Genomic DNA, 25810 nt, shown 5'->3' with positions numbered 1-25810 from the left:
AGTCTTTGTTTTACTATGGTTGCAAATATCAAAAAAATTCTATATGTGACACGGCACCAGAGTTAAGTTAGGGTTTTTTAAAATGCTGACATGCCAAGCTCAAAAGGTTCGCCATCACTGGCTTAGGCTCTAATTTTAAGATCCTGATTAAATTTCTCCACATTTTTTCACCTAAAATTTTTTGAGTGTTTTTTTTGAGTGTTTTTTGACCGACCCCAGCTCGGTCTATTTGCATATTAGGGTTTTATATATATAAGACTAGAAGCCCAGTCCACAAATTCGTGCACAGTTGGCATCTGGCCAGCCTGGCCCCAATCGGGGCGGATCAGGGCCAGGCCTGTCGGGAGGAGGAGATGGTGGGAGAGTGGCCGGCCGGCCCATCCCAGTCAGGGCTCCATCAGGCCAGGCTGGCTGGGGGGAGGGGCCACAGTGATTGGCCCTGAGCCCAGCCCCTGATTGGGTGGGGGGGCCAATTGAGGGCAGGGCCAGCTGTGGGGAGGGGCTGTGGGCGGTGGGCCAGCTGGCCCCACCCCTGAATGTGGTGGGGGGAGCGATCGGGGGTCAGCGGCTGGGGGAGGGCCTGTGGGAGGTTGACCAGCCAGCCCCACCCCTGATTGGGGGGGGGGGGCGCTGATTGGAGGCAGAACTGGATGGGGGGAGGGGCTGCGGGATGATGGGGTGGTTGGAGCCCATTGTGGGTGCGGCTGGCCAGGGGAAGGGGCCTCGGGAGGTTGGCCCGCCAGCCCCACCTCTGATCTGGTGGTTTACTAGCTGCAGTGGGCATCATAGTGACTGGTTGTTCAGCGTTCCAGTTTTTTACATATATATATAGATAATACTGCATGATATGGATATAAACCATTTACCCATTGAAGGGTATGTGTGTTGCTTCCAGTTTTGCATGGATAGAAATAAAGCATCCAAGAACATTCCTGCTCAGATTTGTGGGGAGTTTGCGTTTCTCTGGGATTGATTCCTAAGAGTGCTACTGCTGGTCGTATATTGCTTCGTTAGCTTTTTAAAGAAACAGCCAAGCTGTGTTTCAGAGTGGCTGTCACAGTTTACATGTCCACCAGCAACATATGAGTGATCCAATTTCTCTGCACCCCTGTCAGCATTTGGTGGTGGTGGTATTATTATTATTACTGTTATTTATTTTAGCCAGTCTGATTGGGGTATATTGCTATGTCATTGTGATTTTAATTAACATTTCCTTGATGGCTAATGATGTGGAATGTTTTTTCATGAGCTACTCAATCAGCTGTGTCTCCTCTTTGGTGAAATATCTGTTCATGCCTTCTTTTTGGTCCATTTTGTAATTGGAGTGTTTCTTTAAAAAAAAAAAACACAAGCCGAAACCGGTTTGGCTCAGTGGATAGAGCGTCGGCCTGCAGACTGAAAGGTCCCAGGTTCAATTCCGGTCAAGGGCATGTACCTGGGTTGCGGGCATATCCCCAGTAGGAGATGTGCAGGAGGCAGCTGATCGATGTTTCTCTCTCATCGATGTTTCTAACTCTCTATCTCTCTCCCTTCCTCTCTGTAAAAAATCAATAAAATATATTTAAAAAAAAACACAAAACAAGTATATATATATATATATATATATATATATATATATAGAGAGAGAGAGAGAGAGAGAGAGAGAGAGAGAGAGAGAGATTTCAGAGAGAGAGAGAGAAACATCAATGATGAGAGAGAACCATTGATCATTTGCCTCCTGCTCGCCCCCTACTGGGGATGAAGCCCGCAACCAGGGCATGTGCCCTGACTGGGAATCAAACCCTGACCTCCTGATTCATAGATGCTCATCCACTGAGCCAAGCTGACTGGGCTGGAGTTTCTTTACTGTGGAGATTTGTGAGCTCCTTCTGTACTGTAGGTTACAGTCCTTGGTCAGATACGTGGTTTGCAGATGCTTTCTCCCGGTCTGTAGCTTGTCTTTTCATCTGCTTGGCAGGGCTTTCCACAGAGCACAAGTCTTCTGTTTTGATCAGGCTCCACTGGGCAAGTTTTTCTTTTATGGATTGTGCTTTTGATATGAAGTCCAAGAACTCTTTGTCCAGACCATAATCCCAAACATTTTCTTCTTTCTTTCCCTAAAAGTTTTATAGTTTTGGTTCATATTTAAGTCCACTTTGAGTTAATTTTTTTGTATAAGATAGGTGTTTTAAATTAATGTATTTGTTTTCCCCTATGGATGGTCAATTATTCTAATACTATTTGTGTAAAAGACTACCTTTCTCCATTGAGTTACTTTTCCACTTTTGTCTCCATGTTATAGCCATTGTTAGGCCAATGATTGTTCAAGGTAAAAGCCAAAAGAATTTATTTTAATTACTATATTGTTTTATGATACCTCTGGATATTTGAGAGGCTCTCTCTTTTTTGACTACCAATGAGGTCTTTAAGCTGTATTGGACCCATGATTCCCATATCTGATTGCATTTGAAATTAGAGCATGTGCTGTGAATGCCTGTATTATTTGAAATGGTTGAGATTTTTATCTCTGGGACTTTTTGCTAAATATTTCTACTGATACTGTTATCAAAACATGAATAAATTCGCCTTTGAATACTTCTTTTCTTTTGATTCCAGTAATTGTCAGAATGACATAATGCGCCCATTGTGGAAACATTTTTTTTTTTTAATTTTATTTTCCAGTGTAATATCGCTTTTATGGATTCTGGTCATTTCACAGGTGAAAACATCAACAAGGAAACCTTTAAATGCAAATGTCATTACATCATACCTGAGTCTGTGGTGTTGCTGAATCCAGCCTCTGTATTTTCTTCCAGATTTATCAGCGATGCTGGTTAGTATTCAAGAAGGCCTCCAGCAAAGGCCCCAAGAGACTGGAGAAATTTTCTGATGAACGCGCTGCGTATTTTAGGTGTTACCATAAGGTAAGATCGATTGTTCTGGCTTTCCAGTTCATCTGTTCACAAGTAGGTAACTCAAGTTCATTGACTCTGAAAATCTCTCCTGATTATTTGACCAAGCACAAAGCATCTCTAAAGTAATATCTACTTGCTAATTGTTTAAAAGACTTGTTGTTTTCCAATCCCATGTTGTTTTGTAAATTTTCAACTTGCGTAGTAGACCCCACTTCCAACAACAGAGCATTGAGAGTAAGGATTGGATCGCATGGAATGTAGCCCAGTGCCTGATACAGAATAGACCCTCATACACGATCCTCAGTTTCTCCTAATCTGCAGTGTATTTCTTCCAATGTGTTGTTTATTAGTGTTATGTCATTCTTTATTTCCAACTGTTCTTTTTTCATAGTTATTATATCTTTTTTTCATGCTGTTGATCATCTTTAACATCATACTCTGAACTCTGTTACAGGTAAATTTCTTATCTCTGCTTCATTTATCTCTTTTTCTGGAGAATTCTCTTGTTCTTTCATTTGGGTGTTTTTTCTTTGTCTCCTCATTTTGGCTATCTGTTTGGGTTTGTGACTATGTACCAGGTAGATCCTCTATGCCTCTCAAACTCTAGTGCAGGACAGTGTCAAACACTGTTTCTAACTAATTAGATCAGGCAAAGACTCAAAGTCTCCAGAGAACACCTCTACGTACACACTGATAGGATTCAGACTTGAATTACCCCCTCCCTTCTAAGCAATGGTCCTGAGATTTGGCGAGAGGTTTTTTTTTTCAACAGGGTGGAGCAGTGGCTTCTGAGTAGCATTTGGGGCTGGGAGGCTAGAAAACAGGTGATAGGTAGAGGAGGAGGAAGTCCTGCCCATTCATTTATTTCTTTAAGTTTGATGACTAAATTTAATTTAGACGTCCAGTTTTCCTAGCAGTAGTAGTGAGACTTCCTTACTAAAAATAATAATTAATTGTATGTTAAAATGCTTCATTCAGGAGTAGAAATTTAAGGTAATTCAAGGTATATTTACTAATTAGATTCACAAATTAAGCACCTCTTTCCCTCCACATGGTGATATTTTTCATAGTCCCTGTTATCAGGCAGCCTATGTATCTTCCCTTTCCGTGAAAATGTAAAAGCACATGGGATTGCTTCTTTTCCCCAAGGCTCTGATTATTCCCATGCTGGGAAATACTACTCTTCTGACTATGGAGGAACCATGCTTATGTTTATGATAGAACATTTTAGTTGTGTTGGTTTTCCATATTGAAAACTCTTATTCTTATTTGGTGAGAAATTACCAGGGGGCTGCTTGCCATCTAAAACGTTATGTGAAACCAGTAGATCCATCAGCATGGGAATCTAGCTATGAGGGAAAGTGAATAATCTTTCTTTTCATGCAAATTCTCCTAAAGTGGCAACTTCATAACATATGATTAAGGGCCCATGTTGACAATTTGGTCTATACAGTAAATTACTATGGTAATTTGTCATAGCAGCCTGAGCAGACTAAGATACCAGCAGACTCTTGTTCTGTCTGGTCCCTGATGTCCGTCAGTCCTTCCTTGTTTTTGTTGAGTCCTAAATACATCTGGAAACACCTGAGTCTTCACAGTCCCCTCTACCTGCCTTCCATGATGTAGAAAAATAAATGGGCTCTGCTTTGCTTGCAGACCTACATGTGCCTAAGAAAAGAAAGAGGACAAGCAAGGAATACTGCAGAGAAACCTCCCCAACCTACCCCACCAGCATGTGGTGCTGGCTCTGTGGTCAATATGCATAGTGACTCCAAACACTCCTCACACTCCCTGTTGCTACTGCAGTGGTCCCAGCCCCTGGGCTGCCTAATTCCCAGCCTCTAGAGCAGGGGTGGGCAAACTTTTTGACTCAAGGGCCACAATGGGTTCTTAAACTGGACTCAGAAGAAGGAGCTGCGGCCGTGTTTCCCGACATTGCCAGGTTAACACTGCTGCTGGTGAAGGAGCGGAGGGGAGAGCAAGAGAACCCTCCGCTCTTTCGGCTCCGCGGGCCGGATAGAACAGCCGAACGGGCCGCAGTTTGCCCACGGCTACTCTAGAGTCTGTTAGAAACATACGGCAATCACATCATAATACCCAGCTCCACACCCTCACCGAGTCCTTCTAGTGGACTCACACTCACAATCTGACTCCCTGTGGCCTATTTAACCTCATCGGTTCAGCTTCCCCAATCCCACTTTCCTCGGCTCTGGGCACACTGGGCCCCTTGCTTTCCCTGGGGTGGGCCAACCACAGTCCTGCCTTTGAACTTGATTTTCCCTTTCCTAGGAATACTGTCCTCACAAATATCCACCGAGCTCATTGCCTTACTTTGCTCAGGTCATTGCTTACATTTTCTCAAAGTGAAGCCATTTCTTGACTCCATGATTTAAATTGGGATCCTTTGACCCCTTCCCCCCATCTCACTTTACTCTTCTCTTGAGCACTTATCACTACATATGTACTCAGTACTTGGTTGTTTCTTATTGTCTTCACCACTGGACCAACCTAAAGTAAGGTCCACAAGGATAGAGATTTTTGGGGGTGGGGTTAGGTGTGGTTCTCTATTAGTTAGCAGAGCCTAACACACAGTGGGCACTTTGAACAGCATTGGTTGGGAAGCAGTGAGCATTGTCAACTCATGGAATACAATAGATGCCTTTGTGTTAAACTTTAGTTCACTTTCCAGAAAAAAAAAAAATCTGTACTTAAGACATGTGAAGCCAGGAGCAGGAATTTTGATCTGGAGGAAATGGGATGAGTGATGACAGGGGTGAGGAAGCCAGGATTGGGAAGTTGTCTGGGGACAGACTCAAAGGGAAGACCGAAGTGGACTGGTAGTTCCCCTTTGAATGTGGAACAAGCAAGGGGAGATTGAGGACAAGCTTGCCCTATTTCAGACTTCTACCTGCTGGCTTTGGACTTTAATATGTAAATCTGCGAGGAACATGGTAAGCCAATTCCCTTTCATCTCTAATAACCATTAACCAGAGTTCAAAGCATTAGAGGGAAGAATTATCTACATCAAGCCTCCAAGCCCTGGATGAGTTCCTGCCGCCGATTCTTCCTTCCTGTTCTTTCAGATCTGATACATTCAGTATTAATCTCTCAGGGGCATAAAAACGCTGAAGTGACTGTGAGATATGCATTTTTTAAAATCTAAATGCTGTGTAATTTATGAATCTTGATAATGACAGGCTGGGGGTTATACGTAGCATACCGTGACCAGATTTCAGAGTTCATGTGGCTCTAAATGAGGCCATTGCCAAGAGAAATGAGGGCTCGTGCATTCTGCTATTTGGTCAGTGCAGGGGCGGTGGGACCTAGGCAGGCATACCTTTCCTCTAGGAAATCGGTAGCCTTTCTGAGAACACGGTGCTGCTGTCGTGTCCCTTTAAAAGGTATTACTAAGGAAAAAATGCCAGTTTTGCACAGGAGCCTTCTTAGAAGTTTAAAAACAAGAGATTGGCGGTAGACTTTTAAAAGTTGGTGGCTTCCTCACTGCACATGTAGCTAACGGTGCTCTCGTGCGAAAATGAGAAAGTAAATATATGAATAATGCACATACAGAGCAGTTCATTTTCCGTTCCTTTACCTCGTCCCGAAGCGCCCGCCAGCACTCGGCTGTCAGAGAGGCTGTGAGTTTGATGAAGTGTAATTGCAACCGTGGGAAGGCGCCAGTGGCTTTAAATAGAGTTCCTCCCGTTAGACACAAGTCCACTGTTTTCCCTCCGGAAATCAGAGTCGCTCACTCTCACCCGAAGGGGCTGAGCGTTTCCCTGTGTAGTTTACTTTTTGTGCTGAGGGACGATTGGGAAGGGGTCTGAGTGGAAGGAAGAACAAGGCACGTGGCGTGGGGCGTCTGCCGGGCCGGGTTTGGGACCCAGCTTTCTAACCCTGCCTTTGCTCCTTCAAGCGTCTTCGCTTCTGTGTAACGTGACCCCCAAGGCAGGTCATATCATAGCTTCCCCACGTCTCTGTGGGATCCAGTTCACCTTGGACCAGAGGATGAAACCGAAAAATTTATCTAATATAAGCGTTTCCCTAATTGTGTGCTGGAGGGTGCGGCAGAGGCGAGTTCCGGGAGGACCAGGTTCTGTGGCCACGGTTGGGGACGGCTGCTTTTCCTTCCCATTCCTGAGATGCCAGGCCCACGGGAGATTATGGAGACTCGGGGCGGGGGGTGTTATGGAGGCTCGGGGAGTCCTGCCGTTAGGAGAGCAGAGCCACCGTAAGGCAGCGCTTCCAAAAGCGGTTGCCTGTGGAGCCATCATTTTTATGAAGTCACATATTCCGGGGAACAAGCACATCTCACTCTAAGGAACCCCGTCTTGAGTGCCGCTTTGGGGGTCACCTTGTTTACTAAAGTCCTCTGGGCCCATTGTTATTTCAGCAAATAGGAGGGGTCTTCCCGCTCCACCGAAATCAGAGGGCCCACTTGTACATCGAAGGCTAAATGCGAATGGCTTTGTGAAATGGAACCTCTAACTGCGGGGACGGGGCCATGGTTACTTCGTCGTTCTGCCCACCCGACCTTTCAGGCTCCTGGTTCCCTGGGTCCGTCCTTCCTTAGCGGCCAGGGCACGGCCCCGGGTCCCAGGCTTCACATGTTGCTCTTGTTTCTGCAAAAGTAGGATTCCGGTTCCTCCCAGGGAGCCAACGTCCTGGCATCATTTCTGGAGAATTCTGCCGGCTTATCTTTCCCAGTGACTCGTTCTTTTTTACGCGTTTCTCCCTCCTCTAAAGCACGTCCTCTTCTGATGTAGCTCTCCATCTTTTCAAAATCTTGAAATACAGCATCGCCTCTTCTCTCAATGACTCCCAGTACTTTGGTTTTTATTATTATGATGGATAAAGCTGCTGTGAGCATTCGTGTACATATTGTTGAATGAATGTAAATTTTTATTTCTCTGGGATAAAATCCCAAGAGTGAAACTGCTGGGTCATACGGTGGTTCCATGCCTACTTTTTCGAGAAGCTGTCAGACTGTTACAAAGCGGCTGCACCATTTTACATCCCCACCAGCAGTGCTTGAGGGATCCAGTTTCTCCACATCTTCGCCAGCTTTTGGTGCTGTCACTATTTTTTTTAAATTTTAGTCTTGCTCATAGTGAGATCTCTTTGGGATTTTAATTTGCATCCCCTAATGGCTGGCTGATGCTATTGAACATATTCTCATGTACTTATTTGCCCTCTTTATCTTTTTTCGGTGAAATATGTTCTTTACCTATTTTTAACTGTATTTTTTACTATTAAGTTTGGCAGATTTTTAAAAAAATAAAATTTATATACTAGTCTCTTGGCAGATATGTGGTTGCAAATATTTTCTCCCATTCTATAGCTTATCTTTTCATTATTTTAACAGGGTCTTTTGCAGAACAAAAGTTTTAATTTTGATGTGATCCTGTATTTGAATTGTTACTTTTATGAATCATGCTTTTGGTGGCAACTCTAAGCACTCTTTGCTTAGCCTTGGGTCCTGAATAATTTCTCCCAGTTTTTAAAGATTATGTTTTTATTGATTTTAGAGAGGAAGGGAGAAGGAGAGAGAAATAGGAACATCAGTGATGAGAGAAAACCACTGATTGGCCGCCCTCCTCACGTCCCCGACCGGGGATCGAGCCCACAACCCTGGCATGTGCCCTGACCGGGAATCAAACCATGACCTCCTGGTTCATGGGTCGATGCTGAACCACTGAGCAACATTGGCCAGGCTCTCCCAGTTTTATTATTAAAAAACTTTTAAACATTTATAGTTTTATATTTTACATTTAAGTCCATGATTCATTTTGAGTTTAACTTTTGTACAGAGTATGAGATGTGGAATGAGTTTCACTCTTTTTACCTATAGATGTCTACTTATTCTAATACCATTTTTGAAAACCAGTTATTCTTTCCCCATTGAATTGCTTTTGTACCTATCTCAAAAATTATTTGGACATATTAGCTTGGGTCTATCCCTAGATCCTCTATTCTTTTCCATTGAGCTATGTATCTTTCTACTGATATCATAGTTGGTTACTGTAGATATAATCCTTAATATTGGGTAGAATGATTTCTTTCATTTTATTCTCTTTTTAAAGGTTGTTTAGTTATTCTAGTGCCTCCCCTTTCCATAAAATTCTAAAATAAGCTTGTATGTCTACAGAAAACCCATGTTAGGCTTTTGAAAAGAATGACATTCAAACTATAGATCAAATTGTGGGAGAACTGACATGTTATCTATGTTGAGTTTTTCAATTCATGAACATGGTATGTCACTCCATTTATTTGAATATTTGATTTCTTTCATCAGCATTTGTAATGTTCAGTCTCCATATCCTGCACATGTTTTAAGCTTATACTTAATTATTTTATTTAGTTTGGATTAAATTTAAAGCCCTTTTGGATTAAGTGCTTACTTTGTGTAAGTCACTTTTGGCCTATAATTTGATAAAACAGTCATCTTGTTTAAATTATTTTTTTTCCAATCCCTTCATTATTTGACTAATTATTCGAAGTGGTTAGTTTTCCTTGCATTTTGGAAAGAGCCTCATTTGTTTAAAGGTTTATGAAAATTTCATCTGTTTCCTCTGTCACTGGTCTATACGTGTGTTTGACTTAAGCACACACATAGATGTGGAAAAATAAGAAGGCCAAAACGAAAACAAATTTCACCTACAAAGTTCATTGACTGCAAATTCCTTTTCCTCCATTTACACTTATTTCTTACATGAATTTAAGACCCTGTATCCCCAGGGCTGTTTCTACGCTATCTTATCTTTGTGTGGAAACACTTGGCTATGATCCAAGTGCACACAGAAGCTCTGTGTAAATGATGTCAAAGGCAAGTTAGTGAGAAATTAGTCAGTGGCTTCTGGTTTGAGAGAAATCACAGAGTACTGTGGGCCCAGTGAGTTACTGGTCAAGGAGTTGTGTTGACAAAGAATGGAGATCCACTCACCTCACTTTAAAATATTTTACAGGATTTTTTTCCTCTTCACTCTTCTTAGTCTTTAAATTATAAGCATCACACCTGTTCATTTTAACCAGTTTAAACAATTCTGAAGTGTATTGAGCACAATGAAAGGAAATGGTGACCCTACCCTTGGTCCTCAGGAAAAAAAATACTATTAGATCGATGTGCACTTTTCAGACTGTTTTCTCTGTTTATACAAATAGAATCAGTGTCATATGTAGGTGCTATTTTTAGAGCAGAAATGGAGTCATTCATTGCATACTGTACGCTCTTGTGTCAGAAGACCATAATTACAGATTTCCCCTGAATACTTGGGTGGGTCTGTAGTTCTTACGTAACTTTCAGTAGTCATTTCTTTCACAGTCAGAATATTATGGTTCATGAGATAAATTAAATGGTCACATCAATTAGGCCAGTCCCCTTTCCCTCCAAGCCAATAATCAGTGGCTTATTAATGACACCTCATTAATTTCACAGTTCTAGAGTACTCTTTAATATTTGATATACCGTGATCTGTTTAACAAATACCCAAATCGATGGATAAAATGGTTTCTAATTTTTTGCTAATATAAATTTAATTATGATGAAGAACTTGTGCCTCTGTCTTTGATGTGCTCATGCTAATCTTTTTGGAAGAAAAAGCTGTGCAATTGCCAGGGAATATCCCACACCTTCCAATTTTTTGTAGCCACTGCCAAATTGTGCCCAGATGGGCGATATAAAAGCACCCCGACCCCCGCAGAGATCCTAGGAGAGCGCCCTTCACCCCAGACTCCATTCTCTGCATACATTTCAGATGCAGGCTTCTCGTTTAAGCGCCTTTTAATTTTAAGGGAGACACAGTGAAGGAGTTATTTCGGTTATTTCACATGTGCAAATAAAGGCCCACTCTTCAGGGAGACAGTTCGGATGCATGATTCAGGCCCTGGGCCAGTTTATTTTAGTGACCAGCGGCCTGTAGCTATTTGGGGAAAGAATGGAACCGTCTCTCTGGGGGTTGGGCAGCACTGTGTAGACTGGTTCTTTCTGAAGAACCCTTTCACAAGATGTTTGCTTAACCTGCTGTGTTCAGGGCCCCCAGGGGAGACCGTGGAGAGAAGTGCTTTGTGGTGACATTTGTGATGGGAACTGAGAGCATCTCTTCTTAGTTGCCTGTCCCTCTTACTGACATTGTGCCTTAAAACCATTGGCGCTTTTTTAAGGAAAGACAATATGGAAACATTTAAAGGCTTGGAACACAATAGAAGAAATCTGGAAATTTTTTAAACAGAAATGCTTAGTGGGGTATTTTGGAGTACTCTGAAATTTCAGCACATAATAATATAAAAACAAGTGTTACAACAAAAGCAACAATAATAAGAATAGTGTAATTGATTACTTTGTTAATACTTGAGAAAGCATTATGGGCCCCAAAATAGATTGCTTTCATATTACTTTTATTTTCAGAGACAACCTATAAAAGTGAAAGGGCTTATGCCTCTTCATTTTCAGTAGGATAATGGCTTTAATTTTTTTAAAAGAATAAAGCAATTTGAAGCTTCTGCAGAGATTTGCAATTTGCATATACAAAGTGAATTGCTCACTTAATTCATTCAGTCCCATAAGGAGAAAATAATTAGGATACTGCCTACAAAAAGCAAGGCGGCAAATTGCCTTTTAGGTAGCGGCCTCCTTTTCACTCTGTAATGTAAATAAATCATCAGCCCTACATTCCTATCAGCAAAGGAAGGAGAACAATTGGAAATCAAATCCTTGTTTTCCTAGATGGGACTGACTTTGCAGCACACCAGAAAACACACTTAACATTCCCACAAAGTGCCTGCCAACGGCATAATTCTCCCAGGAATATACCAGTTCCTCAAGGGAATGTACGTTTTAAAATCCGATGGTCTAATCTTCCCATGAAACAGCAGAAGAAATTTCAACAGTATCTCTATATAGTTACAAAATAATCCATTTGGAAAATTGAATCATGTAATGTGTAAATTGTTTTTGTTAATGCAAAACTGTATCAGTAGCAAATTAAACTTGGAAAGTATGGCCACTGTGTTAATCGCTGGCTGCTAAGCATTCATGTCAACGAACACAGTCACGTATGATGAATAAGACATCTGGAGTCTGGCTTTAAACAGCCAGAAGAATTTGGCGGTCTTTATTTGGGAAGCCCTAATTGGATGGCATACTTAAAGATCCATCAAAAACTTAGGAGAGCGTTGGGTATTTTTTTTCCTTTGATGGAGTTATGAGACTCTGTGCTTTGGTAATGAGAAAACTAGAAACCAGGAACTGCATAGTCATTAAGTAACTCTTAAATCTGTCTTTTCATTCCTCCTGTCCTAACCTAAGCTGAATCCACTTCCTCCCTGCTTGTCTGCTGGCGTCTCCAGGCTCTATCTCCCCCTCAGATCCTGTTCCCATCCTTCCCAAGGTTAAGGCTGCCATGTATGTCCACGCCAGCTGCTCACTGCTGAACTGCAAGGGGCGCCACTATCATCAGTTCCCGTGAAGGTCGCTCTGTAGAGACATGATGCACCTGCCAGCCTTGGCCGCTCTCCACTTCTCTCCCAGGGCTTCTCACCCCAGCACCATTCACATTTTGGTGGGGAGCTCTCCTGTGCATTCGATGTTTAGCAGCATCTCTGGCCTCCACCCAGTTGATGCCAGTAGCTCCCCCCTTGTGACAGCCTAGCATGTCTGTAGACATTGCTAAATATTTCCCTGTGGGGAGGGGAGGGGTGCAAAAATCTCCCCCGATCTCAAACCACTGCCCTACAGAATAGTCTTTCTAATACACAGATACCACCCTTTCATGTGTCTGCTTCAAACCTTTAAATCTTTGCCCTTCAGACTTCATGATTCCTGTTAGCGGAGGCAGCACATCAGCTCTTCGGGAGCTGGCCCTGGCCCAACGGCGCCACGTTTTTATCGCACCCGACTGCAGTCCCGTGACTGTGCCCTTGTCGTTTCTTCTGCCTGGAAACTGGTCTTTCTCTCTCCTAAATCCTTGCATGGCCTTCATGACCCACTGAGGACTAACAAGGCCTGACTCAACAACGGCAGCCTCTCCAATTCATTTTTTAAAGTTAAAGCCACTATCCTACTGAAAACGAAGAGGCCCTTTCACTTTTGTAGGTTGTCTCCAGATTCATTCGGCGGTTCGATGAGGTGTGGTCAGGTTGGCTGTGTGTGAATCCCAGTTCGCCCATTTGCCAGTTGTGTGAACAAGCCGACCTCTGGAGGCCACCACATTCTCACATGTCCGAGGGGCAGGGAACAGTGCCCGTGGACAGGAATGTGAAAAATTAAATAACACGGTGGGTGTGAAGGCTCGGCACCCAACATCTGGCACGTGACCAAGAGTCTGCCTGCCCCGCCTGGGGTCAAACCTGCCTCTGCCAGGGTCGGGGATTGGCCAACTCTGGGCACGTTAATGACATCGCGGTGCCTCGGACTCCCTGTCTGCGGGGGAGGTGATGGCAGTGACGACAGGACCAGCTTTCATCCCACAGGCACTCACTGAGGGGCCACGAGGCGTGAGGCGCCATCCGTGGCCCTAGAGATGCAGCTGAAACAAAGCCAGTGGCTGCCCGTCCCTGCGCGGCTAGGGAGGAGACAGAGCTCAGGAAACATAGGTCACTAGGTTGTGGTTGGTGTGCCGGGCCTGCTCAGGAGGGAATGACGGCGGGGGTGGCAGAGTTCAGTGGAGGGATCAGCACTGGTGTCGTTGACGGTGGGATGTGTGAGTCGCCGAGTGTGGGTGAATCTAGAAGAAGAGTGTTTATAGCAAAGGAAGAGGAAACATGGAATAAGGCTGCTGGGTGGCCTGTAGACACTTCCCCGAGGCTGGAAGCTGAGGAGACAATGACTATTGTCTATTTCAGAGACGGGTGTCTCTCCAGTGTAATGACCACAGCATGACCATGGGCTGCATTTCAGAGGAACACTCCGGGTGTTCCAGCGAGCCGGCCGCCAGATGAGCAGCCCCGCGTGGAGACTGTGCAGCGGTGTGCCTCCCAGCTGCGGAGAGAAGGCCCTGCTCCTAGAGCAGCGGTTCTCAACCTGTGGGTCGCGGCCCCTTTGGCGGTCGAACGACCCTTTCACAGGGGTCGCCTAAGACCATCCTGCATATCAGATATTTACATGACGATTCATAACTGTAGCAACATTACAGTGATGAAGTAGCAACGAAAATAATTTTATGGTTGGGTCACAACATGAGGAACTGTATTTAAAGGGCCAGAAGGTTAAGAACCATTATCCTAGAGGAACCCAGAGGGTGCTGGGGCGCACGGTGGGCACGCATCTTGAGAAAAGCGAATCGCAGTTTGTTCAGACGCGTTTTCAGGCAGCGCCGTCCAGCAGAATCAGCTCGCCGAAGCCAAAGGCACCCTCCAACAAGGCGTCCTGCCGTTTCCCGCCTTGTCCAGGGAGGGTGGTTGGACCACCTTCGCCATCTGCCTCTCCTCTCTGTGGCAGGAAGATACCTCGATGCCATGGGGGGGTGGTTGAAGGCCCGATAACATGCTGTGCAGACACCACCCAGCAGCTTCGGAAGCAAAGAACAGGCTCTGGAAATGAAGCCTAAATGGAGCCTAGACCCACCTGCGCATGGTTTTCTTCAGACCCTCACCAGCTACACCTGGAGCCTGCAGTTGGGATGACAGCTGCCTGGCTGGCCCTCTGAGATCCCCTTGGGGACTGATGCTCTTGTCAAGCATTAGTGTCTAGAGCAGCTCAGTGATCAACAGATCTCAGTTAAAACCAAGGATGTGGACGCCCAATATATGAGTGTACGGTGGGCACTTATTTCAGCTAAACATAGTGCATTCTACATGCCCAACTTGGTAACCTGACTCAACGCAGGAGCTACACATTAAAAACATTGTTTTCTAATCCTCACCTGAGGACATGCTGAGGGGGAAGAAGGGAGAGAGAGAGAAACATAGAGAGGTGGCTTTCCGTATGCTTCCCAGCAGGGGATCCAATTCTCAACACAGGTTTGTACCAGGACCAGGAATCGAACCAGCAACCTTTCGTTGCAAGGAGGGACACTCAACCAGCAGAGCCACTGGGGCCGGGCTACACATTTTGAAGTAAGAAATGCATACTAATAGTGATTCTAGCAACATTCGTGATCCGTGATTCCAGATTATTTCATAAAAAGTAGTCCGGGTGGGAGCAGGAAGGGTACCCTCAGTCAGTAGGTACCTCGAGTCGGCAGTCACACATTGATGGGTTTAGGCTGACAGCCAGCTGGATGGAAAAGAATAGCACTTTGATGCGGGTGCTAAGATGATTCCCTGAAAGATGGTTGTGGAACAAGGTATTCACACGATACCATAGTATCGTCGAAAAATCAGTAGAACTGCTATTTTACTCCCGAGAGATATGGCAGCTACCGCCAAGTGGTGGACTGAGCCACACCAGCCCAGGCATGTCCTCTGATACGATGCAGGGCAAGCCCACAAGAGCCCTTCAAAGCATTCCTCTGTGTGTGTGTATTAATCCTCAGTTGAGGATATATTATTCCCATTGCTTTTCAGAGAGAGTAGAAGGAATGGAGGTGGAGAGAGAGAGAGAGAGAGAGAGAGAGAGAGAGAGAGAGAGAGAGAGAGAGAGAGAGAGAGAAATGTTGATGTGAGAGAGACACATCGACTGCTTGCCTCCCGCACTTGCCCTGACTGGGAACAGGGAGCAAACCCTGTTCCCAGGAATCAAATCTGGACCCTTAGGTGGGCGGGCCCGATGCTCTCCCCATTGAGCAGCACCGACCAGGCCCTTGCATAGCATTCTTAACAAAAGTGTTATCTGAAATCTCATCAAGCATTTTGATGTAACTTCCATTTCAGAAGAAGTACAGAGGATAGAAAACTTAAGGGCACCAAGGACAAGCAAACATAGCTAGAACATGGAACATTTCACTGACAGGATCTTCTCAAAATGGTGGTACCATGTGCAAAATGCGGGGACTCTTTTAAATTAAGAGCGGCTCAATATAAGAGGAGACACAATGCACTCAGCGTCCTTGGACCCCGCACTGGCTGGTGGCGGATGGGTGTGGGCACAGCTCTAAAAGACTTTTGGGGACTTTCAGGGGATTTTGAATATGAGATGGCAATTAGAAGACACAAGGAATTCTTGCTTATTTCCTTGTGACAATGACATTGAGATGATGTGTAAGAACCTTGTTATTTGTGAGAAATATTTGCGAAAGTTGTAGGGATGACGTGTGTCTGTGCCAGCAATTTTCTTGCAGATAGTTGGGCCAAAACCAAGTGTGGATGCGTGTGTGCATGGGCACTCACACAGGCACCACATATTTATGTGCATAGAGAGATAAAGGTCATAAGAGAAAGGTGGTAAAATGTTAATAATTGTCCTTTCTGGGTGCTTGGTGTATGTAGTATGGTTGTCCCTCAGGGACTGGTTTCAGGACCCCTCTGGACACCACAATCCATACAAGTACCTCTGGAAAATGGTGTAGGACAGTATTATTCTTTCAGCTCTTCTGTGTTTGAAACTCTTCAAAATAAAAATTTGTAAAATAAAATAATGAACACAAAATTCCTGGAGTAACAAGCAGAAGGGAGAAAAAACACACACATCCAAGTTTTTGTTTTTTTTTAAAAAATGAAGCATAAATGAATTAGAAAGAATAAAGAGAACTGTCAATGTCCTGATCCATCTGTCCATACATTCAGAGACCCAGGAAGAAAAGGAGGGCAGAGTTGGTGAGGTGGAGGGGTGACACTCAGGAGGAGAGGATCTGACCTAGTTCTACATACATTGGCCACATCTACACGGACACGGCATGGCAGCGCCCATTCTGTGGGCCAAAGCAAGTTGCATGACCAGGCCCAGACTCATCAGGAAAGAGTCACAAGGGCTGAGAGGGAATGGATGCCTGTGAACAAGTAATTCAGTCTAGAAAAGGAAAGGGAGGTTGCTGTGAGCTGCAGAATTTGCCTTTGGTCTGTCTTGAAATAGCTCCAAGTTCTGGAGAGAATCAGTCTTGCCAAGTCTTATCTTTACCTGATTGTTTCCTGCCTCCATGCTCTGAAACATACCTTTTGCATCACAGAACTTCCTATCTAGTAGTGTTCATTATCTTTTTATCAGCGGATTTTTCAAAGAGCTGCTGTCTTCTATGAATTTTCAATTAGTCCAAGGATTGTGTTGGCCCCAGGATGTACAAAATTAGATTAAGCTGATCTGAGTTTTAGAAAGTACACACTCAATTTTTCTAGGAAATCAAGTATTTCAAAGGTCCTAATATTGACATTTTCAGTAAGCCATACAGATGTTTCTGGTCTTGTTTGATCACGTAGCTGGATTCAGTAAGCTTAAATATATCTTGAAAAAGAAAAAGGAAAGTTACACATTGAGGGGTCACAGATGTATTTGAAGAAGTAACCAGATACTAGCAGCTCAGGAAATAACAGAGGTTATTTTGCTATTTAACTTGGTCTGCTATTGTCTTAGCATGGAGATCATATGAAAAGGTAGGGTAAATACTGGTATTTAAACTCCTATCTACATACCATTTTTAATAACCAAATGACTTTGTTTTCTGCTAAATGCAAGAACTCACCTGCTAGTAGTGAACATTTGTAACCAGATCTCACTTAAGACCTGTCTTGGAACCTTTCTTTTTTCTCTTAAATCATAATTCTCAGACATTTTAGATTTTGGTCATGAGGCTTGAAATTTGTCTTTATTGCCTTTCTTAGAAAATGCATTTGTGAAATGGACAAAAAAGGGCAAAAAAAAATCAAACAAACGCACAAGAAAAGAAACAACAAGCAAATGGCCCTGTGCAGAAGTGACCTTTGGGACATCACGTGGGAACCAAATCATTACCATGTTTCTATTGAAATCTAGTGTCATGCTTGTGCCAAGCAAATGAGAGTTGCTTTGAGGGAGGCCATGACAATTAGGCCCATTAGATTGTTGTTGTTGTTTTTTTAACCATGGATTTACATTTGTGGTGAATGAATGAATGAATGCAGGGAGATTCTTGAGGGGATGTGGTCCTACAACAGTGGTGGTTAGATGCTGTTACGTCTTAGTTGTGAATCTGTATGACAGACATCATACTACAGGTAGAGCTTATGGTGCGTCTTGCTCTTGTGTTGTGAACGAAAATTAAAACTATAACTACAGCCTTAACCAGTTTGGCTCAGTGGATAGAGTGTCGGCCTGCAGACTGAAGGGTCCCAGATTTGATTCCAGTCAAGGGCATGTACCTTGGTTGTGGGCACATCCCCAGTAGGGGGTGTGCAGGAGGCAGGTGATCGATGTTTCTCTCTCATTGATGTTTCTAACTCTCTATCCCTCTCCCTTCCTCTCTGTAAAAATCAATAAAATATATTTTAAAAAACAACAACATAAAAACCTATAACTGCAGAGGCTCAATGGGGAGTTTTCTTAACAAGTTTTGAATTTGGCAGGAAATAACTCCTGGTTGATCTGAGACATAAGGAAAAGACAAGAACTTCAAATGGCCAGTGAGTTGAGTTACTGTGCATGTCCCTGGTCCTGGGTGCTCCTCCTCTTGGAGGTAGCAATGAGGATCTACTAGTCCATGGAGGAGCCATATTCGATGAGACCCTGAGATCCTATCAAAATCTGTGTTTGCTTTAAAAGTGATTCTTTAGGAGCAAATTGTTTCTTTGTTAAAGGAATATTAAAAAATATGTCCTGTCTAGGTTTTCTCCTTTACAAAATGGAGTGACAGTGGCATTAAATATATCTTATAAAAGTTTTATGTGAAATAAATATATCTGCAAGTGTCATTTCTTGTAATTATCACTTTACCATGTATTTTGAGGAAGATGCACGGGTTGCGGTAGATAGTAATTTTTTTTTTAAAGCAAGGAGTGTGCATGTGAACTTGTGTGCATGTATGTGTGTGTGTATGTGTGTGTGTAGGTGGGGTGGTGGGTTTGTGCATGCACATACTCACTGAGATGTAGCTCTGATTTAGGGACAGAGCTGCTGCTTTAGGACTTGAATAGCCTTCCACAAATGAAATGGAACCCTGTCAGGTCTGCGAACACTCACTCACGTCGCCTGAGCAGGGGTGTTGGGTGGTTATCTAAAACCATTTCCAGAATGGGTAATTGTGTTTTGACTCATGCAGTTCTCCCTGCATTTCCTGACTCTTTGGGTGACGTATTGCCTCCTCTTTGCCCTTACTGCATGTGTAATGAAACGACACATGTCAGATCGTTGCTGTGTTTCAGGTCATGGTAGACTGCTCTTTTATAATGACTCAGTGCGGGTCAGAACACAGCCTGGGGCACTCACATCACACTTATCCCTGCGCCCTGGGAAAAGAAAGAGGCCCTCAAGGAGGAGATGGATTCTGTGCTTCAGCTTTAGAGCTAGTCATTAGCATCCATCCAGGCAGCTGAGGAGCACAGGGTTCAGGGATGGTTTGCCTCATTCCGAACCTGGGTCCTTAGCTGTGAGCTTGGGCACATGACTTTGACCTTTCTCAACTACAGTTTCTTGATTTTGAAAATACTGAGAATAATAGCTGCCTCATAGGATTTCGGTGACAATAAAAGGAGACATCCCATGTAAGAATAGTCTAAGCACAGTGCCAGGCTTTATAAATGTTGACTCTCAAGTGACTGTTCTTCATTGATGGAGTCCATCAGGAAGTCATTGATAGGTGACTGATGTCTGGCTGGGAGCTGGAGCAACAGATACAGCTTCATGCAGTGGGCATGGGAGCAGCAAGAGGGGAGCAATAATTCCCACTAAGGTCAGGGCAGGTTTCCCAGGGGAAGCGGAGAAGTAACATTTCCCTGGAGAGAAGAGGCTGGAGAGGGGGCATCCACTCTGGAGAGGCACAAGTCTGATGCCCTGTGGGTGGGCTTGTCCTTTTGTTCAAGTCCATGTGTGCTGACGGAATTTCCACTGTGTGGCAGGCTCTGAGTTAGATTCAGGGGACATAGTGGTGAGCAGATACATGCTGTCCCGACCCTCCACAGGCAACCCAGACACTAAACCATCACCCAGAGGGCGTGAGGGCAAAGATGTCATTGGATGGGAGAGTCCTGCGACTCTGATGGGATGGGAATGGGGTGGGGTTGTCCTTTAGGGCTCTGCAGGTAACTGAGAGTTAAGGATGAATGGGAGCAAAGTTAGGACAGAGTGGGGAAGGCTCTGCCAGGAGAATCAGGTCTCTTCTCAGAACTAAAGAGAGACTAGGGTGGCTGGGACAAGGACACATGGCGAAGGTGTCAGAGAGGAGGCTGGGGAGATAACTATGAGGAAGGTCACAGAGGGTCTTGGTCATTCGGAGGATTTGGGCCTTTGTCCCATGTGCCATGGGAAGTCATTGAAGTGTTCTATGCACAGAAATGCTTGAATCAGACTTGTATTTTGAAAAGACCATCCAGATGCTGTGTTCACAGTGAATTAATGAGGTTACGATGGGAGTGGAGAGACCAGACAAGTAGTTGGGAGGATGGTAGTGGCTTGTAGTGGGCAGCGGTACAAGAAGGAACCAAATATAAGCAGTTCCGTCTGGTAAACTCTAAACGCTTGGCGTCATTGGAAAATAAGACAGGTAGTGTCAAGCCACTGAAGAGACTGGCCTGGCGGACTTTGGGGGACGCTGGTGATCTCCTCGGTTTGGGCTGCTGTGACAGAACATCATGCACTGGGGGCTTGTCAGCACAGATGTGTCTTTCTCACAGCTCTGGAGGCTGGGAACTGCAAGGTCCAGGCTCTGCCAGATACACTCTCTGGCGAGAACTCGCTTTCTGGCTCATGGACGACATGTCCTTGCTGTGTCCTCACTTGGCCAAAGGGACCAGGGAGTGCTCTGGGGTCTGGTTTATAAAGACACTAACCCCATTCCTGAGGCCTCCACCCTCAAGACCTAAGCAATTCCCAAAGGCCCCACCTCCTAAGACCAGCACCTTGGCAGGGTGGGGTCGGGAGGGGAGGATTTGACATAAGAATCATGGGGAGGCACAAACATTTGGTCCATAGCAACCTTTATGATATTTTATGCTAAGACATTTGCATTTATACTATAGAGAGAGCCAGTGGAGGCACAGAAGCAGAGGAATGAAATAATCAGATTAGCACGCTCATGGGGGTATTTCTTTCTCTCCTCACCTACTTGTTGAGCCAGACACTTACTGAATTTTGAGTAACAGCTGGGAGAAATGGTGCACAGGACTGAAGGCAAGGTCAATGAGAGCACATTCTTTTGTGTAACACAGAAGAGGTAAAGGAAGGGGGTTACCCTTGTCAGTGGGGAAGAGTTGTTTATCTTGTAAATACTCCAATTGAAGCCATGTAAACCTCCTCTCAGGTGAGCCCAATGCTCACACCCCTGGAAGGCAGCAGGGGGCCTGGACAGATCCCAGCAGGGACAGCCATTTGGAAACATAAGAAGGGGAGGGGCTTACAAATGTGTTACAGGGAGGAGGAATCATGGGGGAAAAGCAGGAGAGAGAGTGTGCAACTGGAGAGCTTTCCCTGCTGACAGCAGCCAGGGGATACCAGTGCAGTGTTCCCAGCTCTCAGAGTTTCCATCACCACTAAGAAGCTAGAAGGTCAGAGGGAGAAGCTAGGCCAGTGATGGCGAACCTATGACACGCGTGTCAGAGGTGACACGTGAACCCATTTTTTTGGTTGATTTTTCTTTGTTAAATGGCATTTAAATACATAAAATAAATATCAAAAATATGTCTTTGTTTTACTATGGTTGCAAATATAAAAAAATTTCTATATGTGACATGGCACCAGAGTTAAATTAGGGTTTTTCAAAATGCTGACATGCCGAGCTCTAAAGGTTCTCCATCACTGAGCCAGGAGGTCAGAGGGAGAAGCTAGGAGGTCAGAGGGAGAAGCTATGAGGTCAGAGGGAGAAGCTAGGAGTTCAGAGGGAGAAGCTAGGAATTCAGAGGGAGAAGCTAGTTCAGAGAAAGAAGCTAGGAGTCCAGACAGAGAATCTCTGGGGTCAGAGGGACAAGCTAGGTGTTCAGAGAGAGAAGCTAGGAGGTCAGAGAGAGAAGCTAGGTCAGAGAGAGAAGCTAGGAGGTCAGAAGGAGAAGCTAGGAGGTCAAAGGGAGAAGCTAGGAGGTCAGAAGGAGAAGCTAGGAGGTCAGAGAGAGAAGCTAGGAGGCCAGAGAGAGAAGCCAGGAGGTCAGAAAGTGTGGAAACGTTTCACAGACCAGCTTTCTGTGCTGGACAGAGGACTTGAACCTGCATGGAGGGCGTGTTGGGAGTCCTGACGCTCCATCTCTGGATGGCAAAGAGTGGGATCATTCAGTATGCCCTGGACCAGCTTTCCTTCTCCTTCCTGGGGTCCCTGGGTTTAAGACACTTCCACTAGGAGTGGCTGTCCCCAGTGATGGAGATGGACATGAGAACTGTGCAAAAGGTGGAGTCTTTGGCGGGTACTAGTATAAAAAAGACTAAAACTAGCTTCCTACCTCAGGAAGGAGAGTCTTGCCACATAACATACCTCAGAACATTTAGAAAATGAAGGTAACATGTTCACCTTCCTTGCTCTGTGTTAAAGATGACACTGGAGTGAGTCTGAGCTTTGATGACACCGTCAAGCTGTGCTCATGCTCCTCCCCGTGTCTGCCCTGGGGTGGGGGTTGTTGATGGGAGGCACCGTTTGGGGAGTGTGACCCAACTTGTGATTGTCCATTTTCCAGGTGACAGAACTCAACAATGTGAGGAACGTAGCCCGATTGCCCAAGAGCACCAAGAAGCACGCCATCGGGATTTATTTCAATGACGACACCTCCAAGACCTTTGCTTGCGAATCAGGTTCGTGTGGCGGGGCGGGCTGCTTCCAGCTGGTCAGCGGGCGCGGGGCTCACGGTTCCTCTTGGGCATTCCCGCAGATCTCGAGGCTGATGAGTGGTGCAAGGTGCTCCAGATGGAGTGCGTGGGGACGCGGATCAACGACATCAGCCTCGGGGAGCCCGACCTGCTGGCGACTGGGGTTGAGAGAGAGCAGAGTGGTACGTACAGAACATTCTCTGCTTTGCTCTTTTGTAAAACTGTTTTGTCCCCATATAATAAAACGTAACATATCTTCATTATGTAAACTTGTTAGAAGTATAAAAAATGTATATAGAAGAAAAATAACCTTTTATTTCACCTAAAACCTGTGTTAATATGTTAGTGTATTTCTTTTCTTAATGTTTTCGATGCATAGTATGAATATATCTACATTAATAACATCAGCTAGCAACTGGGGGGAGCCTGCTCTGTGCCTGTTTCTGTGGAAGGTGGATTCGATTATTTGGTTTTCCCGGCAGCCCTATGACATAGGTCCTATTACTTTCCCATTTTATAGGTGAGGAAACTGAAGCTTTGAAAAGCTAAAGATCTTGCTCCAGTTCCAATAGCTCTTGTTTGATTCCAGACTATTTTTGGTCCTGTATTTAGAATGTCCAGGCAAACAGTGACATGGATTTGTGCCTTGCCTTTTTCACTTTTATTGAAAGCCTTCCAATGTTTTTTAATAGAACTTGAACTTTATGAATACTTCGTCAAGTTTAAACCCACCTAAATATGTGATTATTTTTTTCTTTCTTTCTACTGAAACACTGAGCCAACTCTTTGAGCTCAACATTCAACTTGGGAATAAATCATTACAAGTAATAATGACCAAAATATTCATGACACTTCAGCAAAAAAATTAAAAATAAAAATAAATCAATGTTGGTTTACAGTGTGAGCCTGAAGGTGAGAATCATTTCTTTGTCTCCAAATATCTGAGCCTGTGCCCATTGCATTGAACTATGAGGCTGTGTCATGACCCAGAGGCCGTGGGTCACCTGGCTCAACCAGGCACAGGGCAGAGGTGGAATGGGGCCGACCCCTTCTGTGGGCGCACACTCCACTGTCCGTAAAAAACGTCCTCCCTTCCGACGGGGACTATGTCTTCAGGACACAGTCACAGCCTGGAACTCCTTGGGAGGCACCGTATCTGCCCTAATCCTCCCCCGTGGAAGCGTTATTGACGGGGACCTGGAAGTGCTGGCCAATTCGAAGGCACCTCTCAGACTAGGAAGCTGAGCTGCAGAGAGCGGTCACGTGCCAGGGCCATGCAGCAGGCCCAGGCTCCTTCTGTGGTCACTAAGTCAGGATCGCCCAGGCTGCGAGGCCCCACCCGCCGCGCCTCACAGGCAGGTGCACGTGAGCCCAAACACAGAGAGGATGCATGACAGGCTGTGGTTGTGTGAAATTCAGGGTGCTCCGGTCAGCACTTACTTCTCACACATTATATTTGTGAGGCTGCGTCCTGATGGCGCTACGGGCTGAATGCAAGAGTGGGCTGTAGCTGGGAGTGACCTTCCCTGTACCAGTGTCCCATGCCTCAGTTTCCTCTTCTATCAAATGGGAATGAGAATACATTCTCTGGTAGATAAGTACTAGGGATGATTATGAAACTCAGCTAGGTATGTTAAGGCACTTTACAATATTAATCTGCATGACTGCAAGGAATTGTGATAGAAATGGTCCCTCTCACCAATATTTGCTGTTGTCATTCTCAAGCAAGGTAGTTATAAAGGACCTTTAAGCAAATACACTAGTGATGGTCTCTCTTACTTTCTAATCAATGATGACAGTCTTGCTTACTTGTTCCAGCAAATATTTGGTTAGAGGGAGTTTGAAATAACTTAGAAAACTTCAATAAAAGATGCATTAATATATTTCACAGTCATGACACTCCTACTTACTAAATTCAACTAAAATATATGAAAATCCTAATGACATCTTTACTATAAAATAATTAACTTAGAATGGCATCAATATTATTAGTGCCACTCTGTTTTGTCATATGTACGCAAGCAACAGTGATGAGTAGGTGAAAATGTATTTGCTGTAGAGATGTTCAGATTTCACTTAAAGATTTTTGACTCAGTGAATTCTTAAATTAATGAATTTTCTAAAATATAATAGAAATACCATGATCGTGCCTGTAGAGATGAAAATTTGGTTGCAGTAATAAGTCAAGAGCTGTATTTAAAGTAATCTTAAATTTTTATAGTCATCCCAGCAAGCAAATGAATATTTCTTTCCAGTATTTGGCTGAATACAGCTCACTGTTAAAACTAGTTCAGATATAGCCATTGACATCTTCCCAAACTTCCGGTCTGTGAAGTGCACGGTGTTCGTGTTGAGTTTTATTCAAACAGTTTGGGATACCGTTTTATTCTAGTTAGGAAAATGATAAGTCGACAGTTATCTCGCACCTGCATCCTTTGTGAACACAAAAGTGTGGGCGTAATGAATATGTGCTTGGCAGTGAAAAATGTTTTTAATGGTTTCATCACTTGGTCTTTTATTGGCCTACACATTTTTTTATTATGCAAATTAAAAAATTAAAAAACCGCTCTTTGCTCATTTAAATAGTGTTTAGTGTATGTTGTCAGCCAGATTGTATCATTATTATGTGATTTAACATGGTCTTCATTTTGAAAATCATTTTCTGGGACTGTTAACGGATGAGAAAGATTTATCTCCCTGAGTATTCAGTCAAAAGCTAGACAGTGAGCCTGAATGATGTTGAAATGCCTCTTTGTTCCTACAATGTCTTTGCTGTTTTATTCCTGGGGATTTTAGACTAACCTTTTGTTTTTCTCCCAGAGAGATTCAATGTGTATTTGATGCCATCTCCTAACTTAGATGTACATGGCGAATGTGCCTTGCAGATTACATATGAGCACATCTGCCTTTGGGACGTCCAGAATCCCAGAGTCAAACTCATCTCTTGGCCGCTAAGCGCCCTGCGGCGGTACGGGCGAGATGCTGCTTGGTTCACTTTTGAGGCAGGGAGGTGAGTGTGCTCATTGCTTTTCCATGTTTTTCCCCAGGTGCACGTCCTCTGAGGCCTGGGTTTCGTATGAGACCCACCTTGCAGCACCCCTTAGGGACTGCATAGACCGTACCCGTAGGGGGT

At 44.3% G+C, this 25810-nt stretch overlaps 1 protein-coding gene across 1 annotated transcript in view; it reads left to right on the top strand.

Annotated features, from left to right (window-relative positions):
* DOK5 (docking protein 5) overlaps positions 1-25810 on the top strand; it is a 136013-nt gene that overhangs the window by 65365 nt on the left and 44838 nt on the right. Inside the window, exons 2-5 of the mRNA XM_059705256.1 lie at positions 2796-2903; positions 22548-22662; positions 22740-22859; positions 25498-25687. Of these exons, the coding sequence (XP_059561239.1) occupies positions 2796-2903; positions 22548-22662; positions 22740-22859; positions 25498-25687 (533 nt within the window). The remainder of the gene's footprint in view (positions 1-2795; positions 2904-22547; positions 22663-22739; positions 22860-25497; positions 25688-25810) is intronic.

This window comes from Myotis daubentonii, chromosome 8, assembly GCF_963259705.1.
Source record: "Myotis daubentonii chromosome 8, mMyoDau2.1, whole genome shotgun sequence".
Classification (NCBI taxonomy): Eukaryota; Metazoa; Chordata; class Mammalia; order Chiroptera; family Vespertilionidae; genus Myotis; species Myotis daubentonii.
This window is presented reverse-complemented; position numbering and strand designations above follow the sequence as displayed.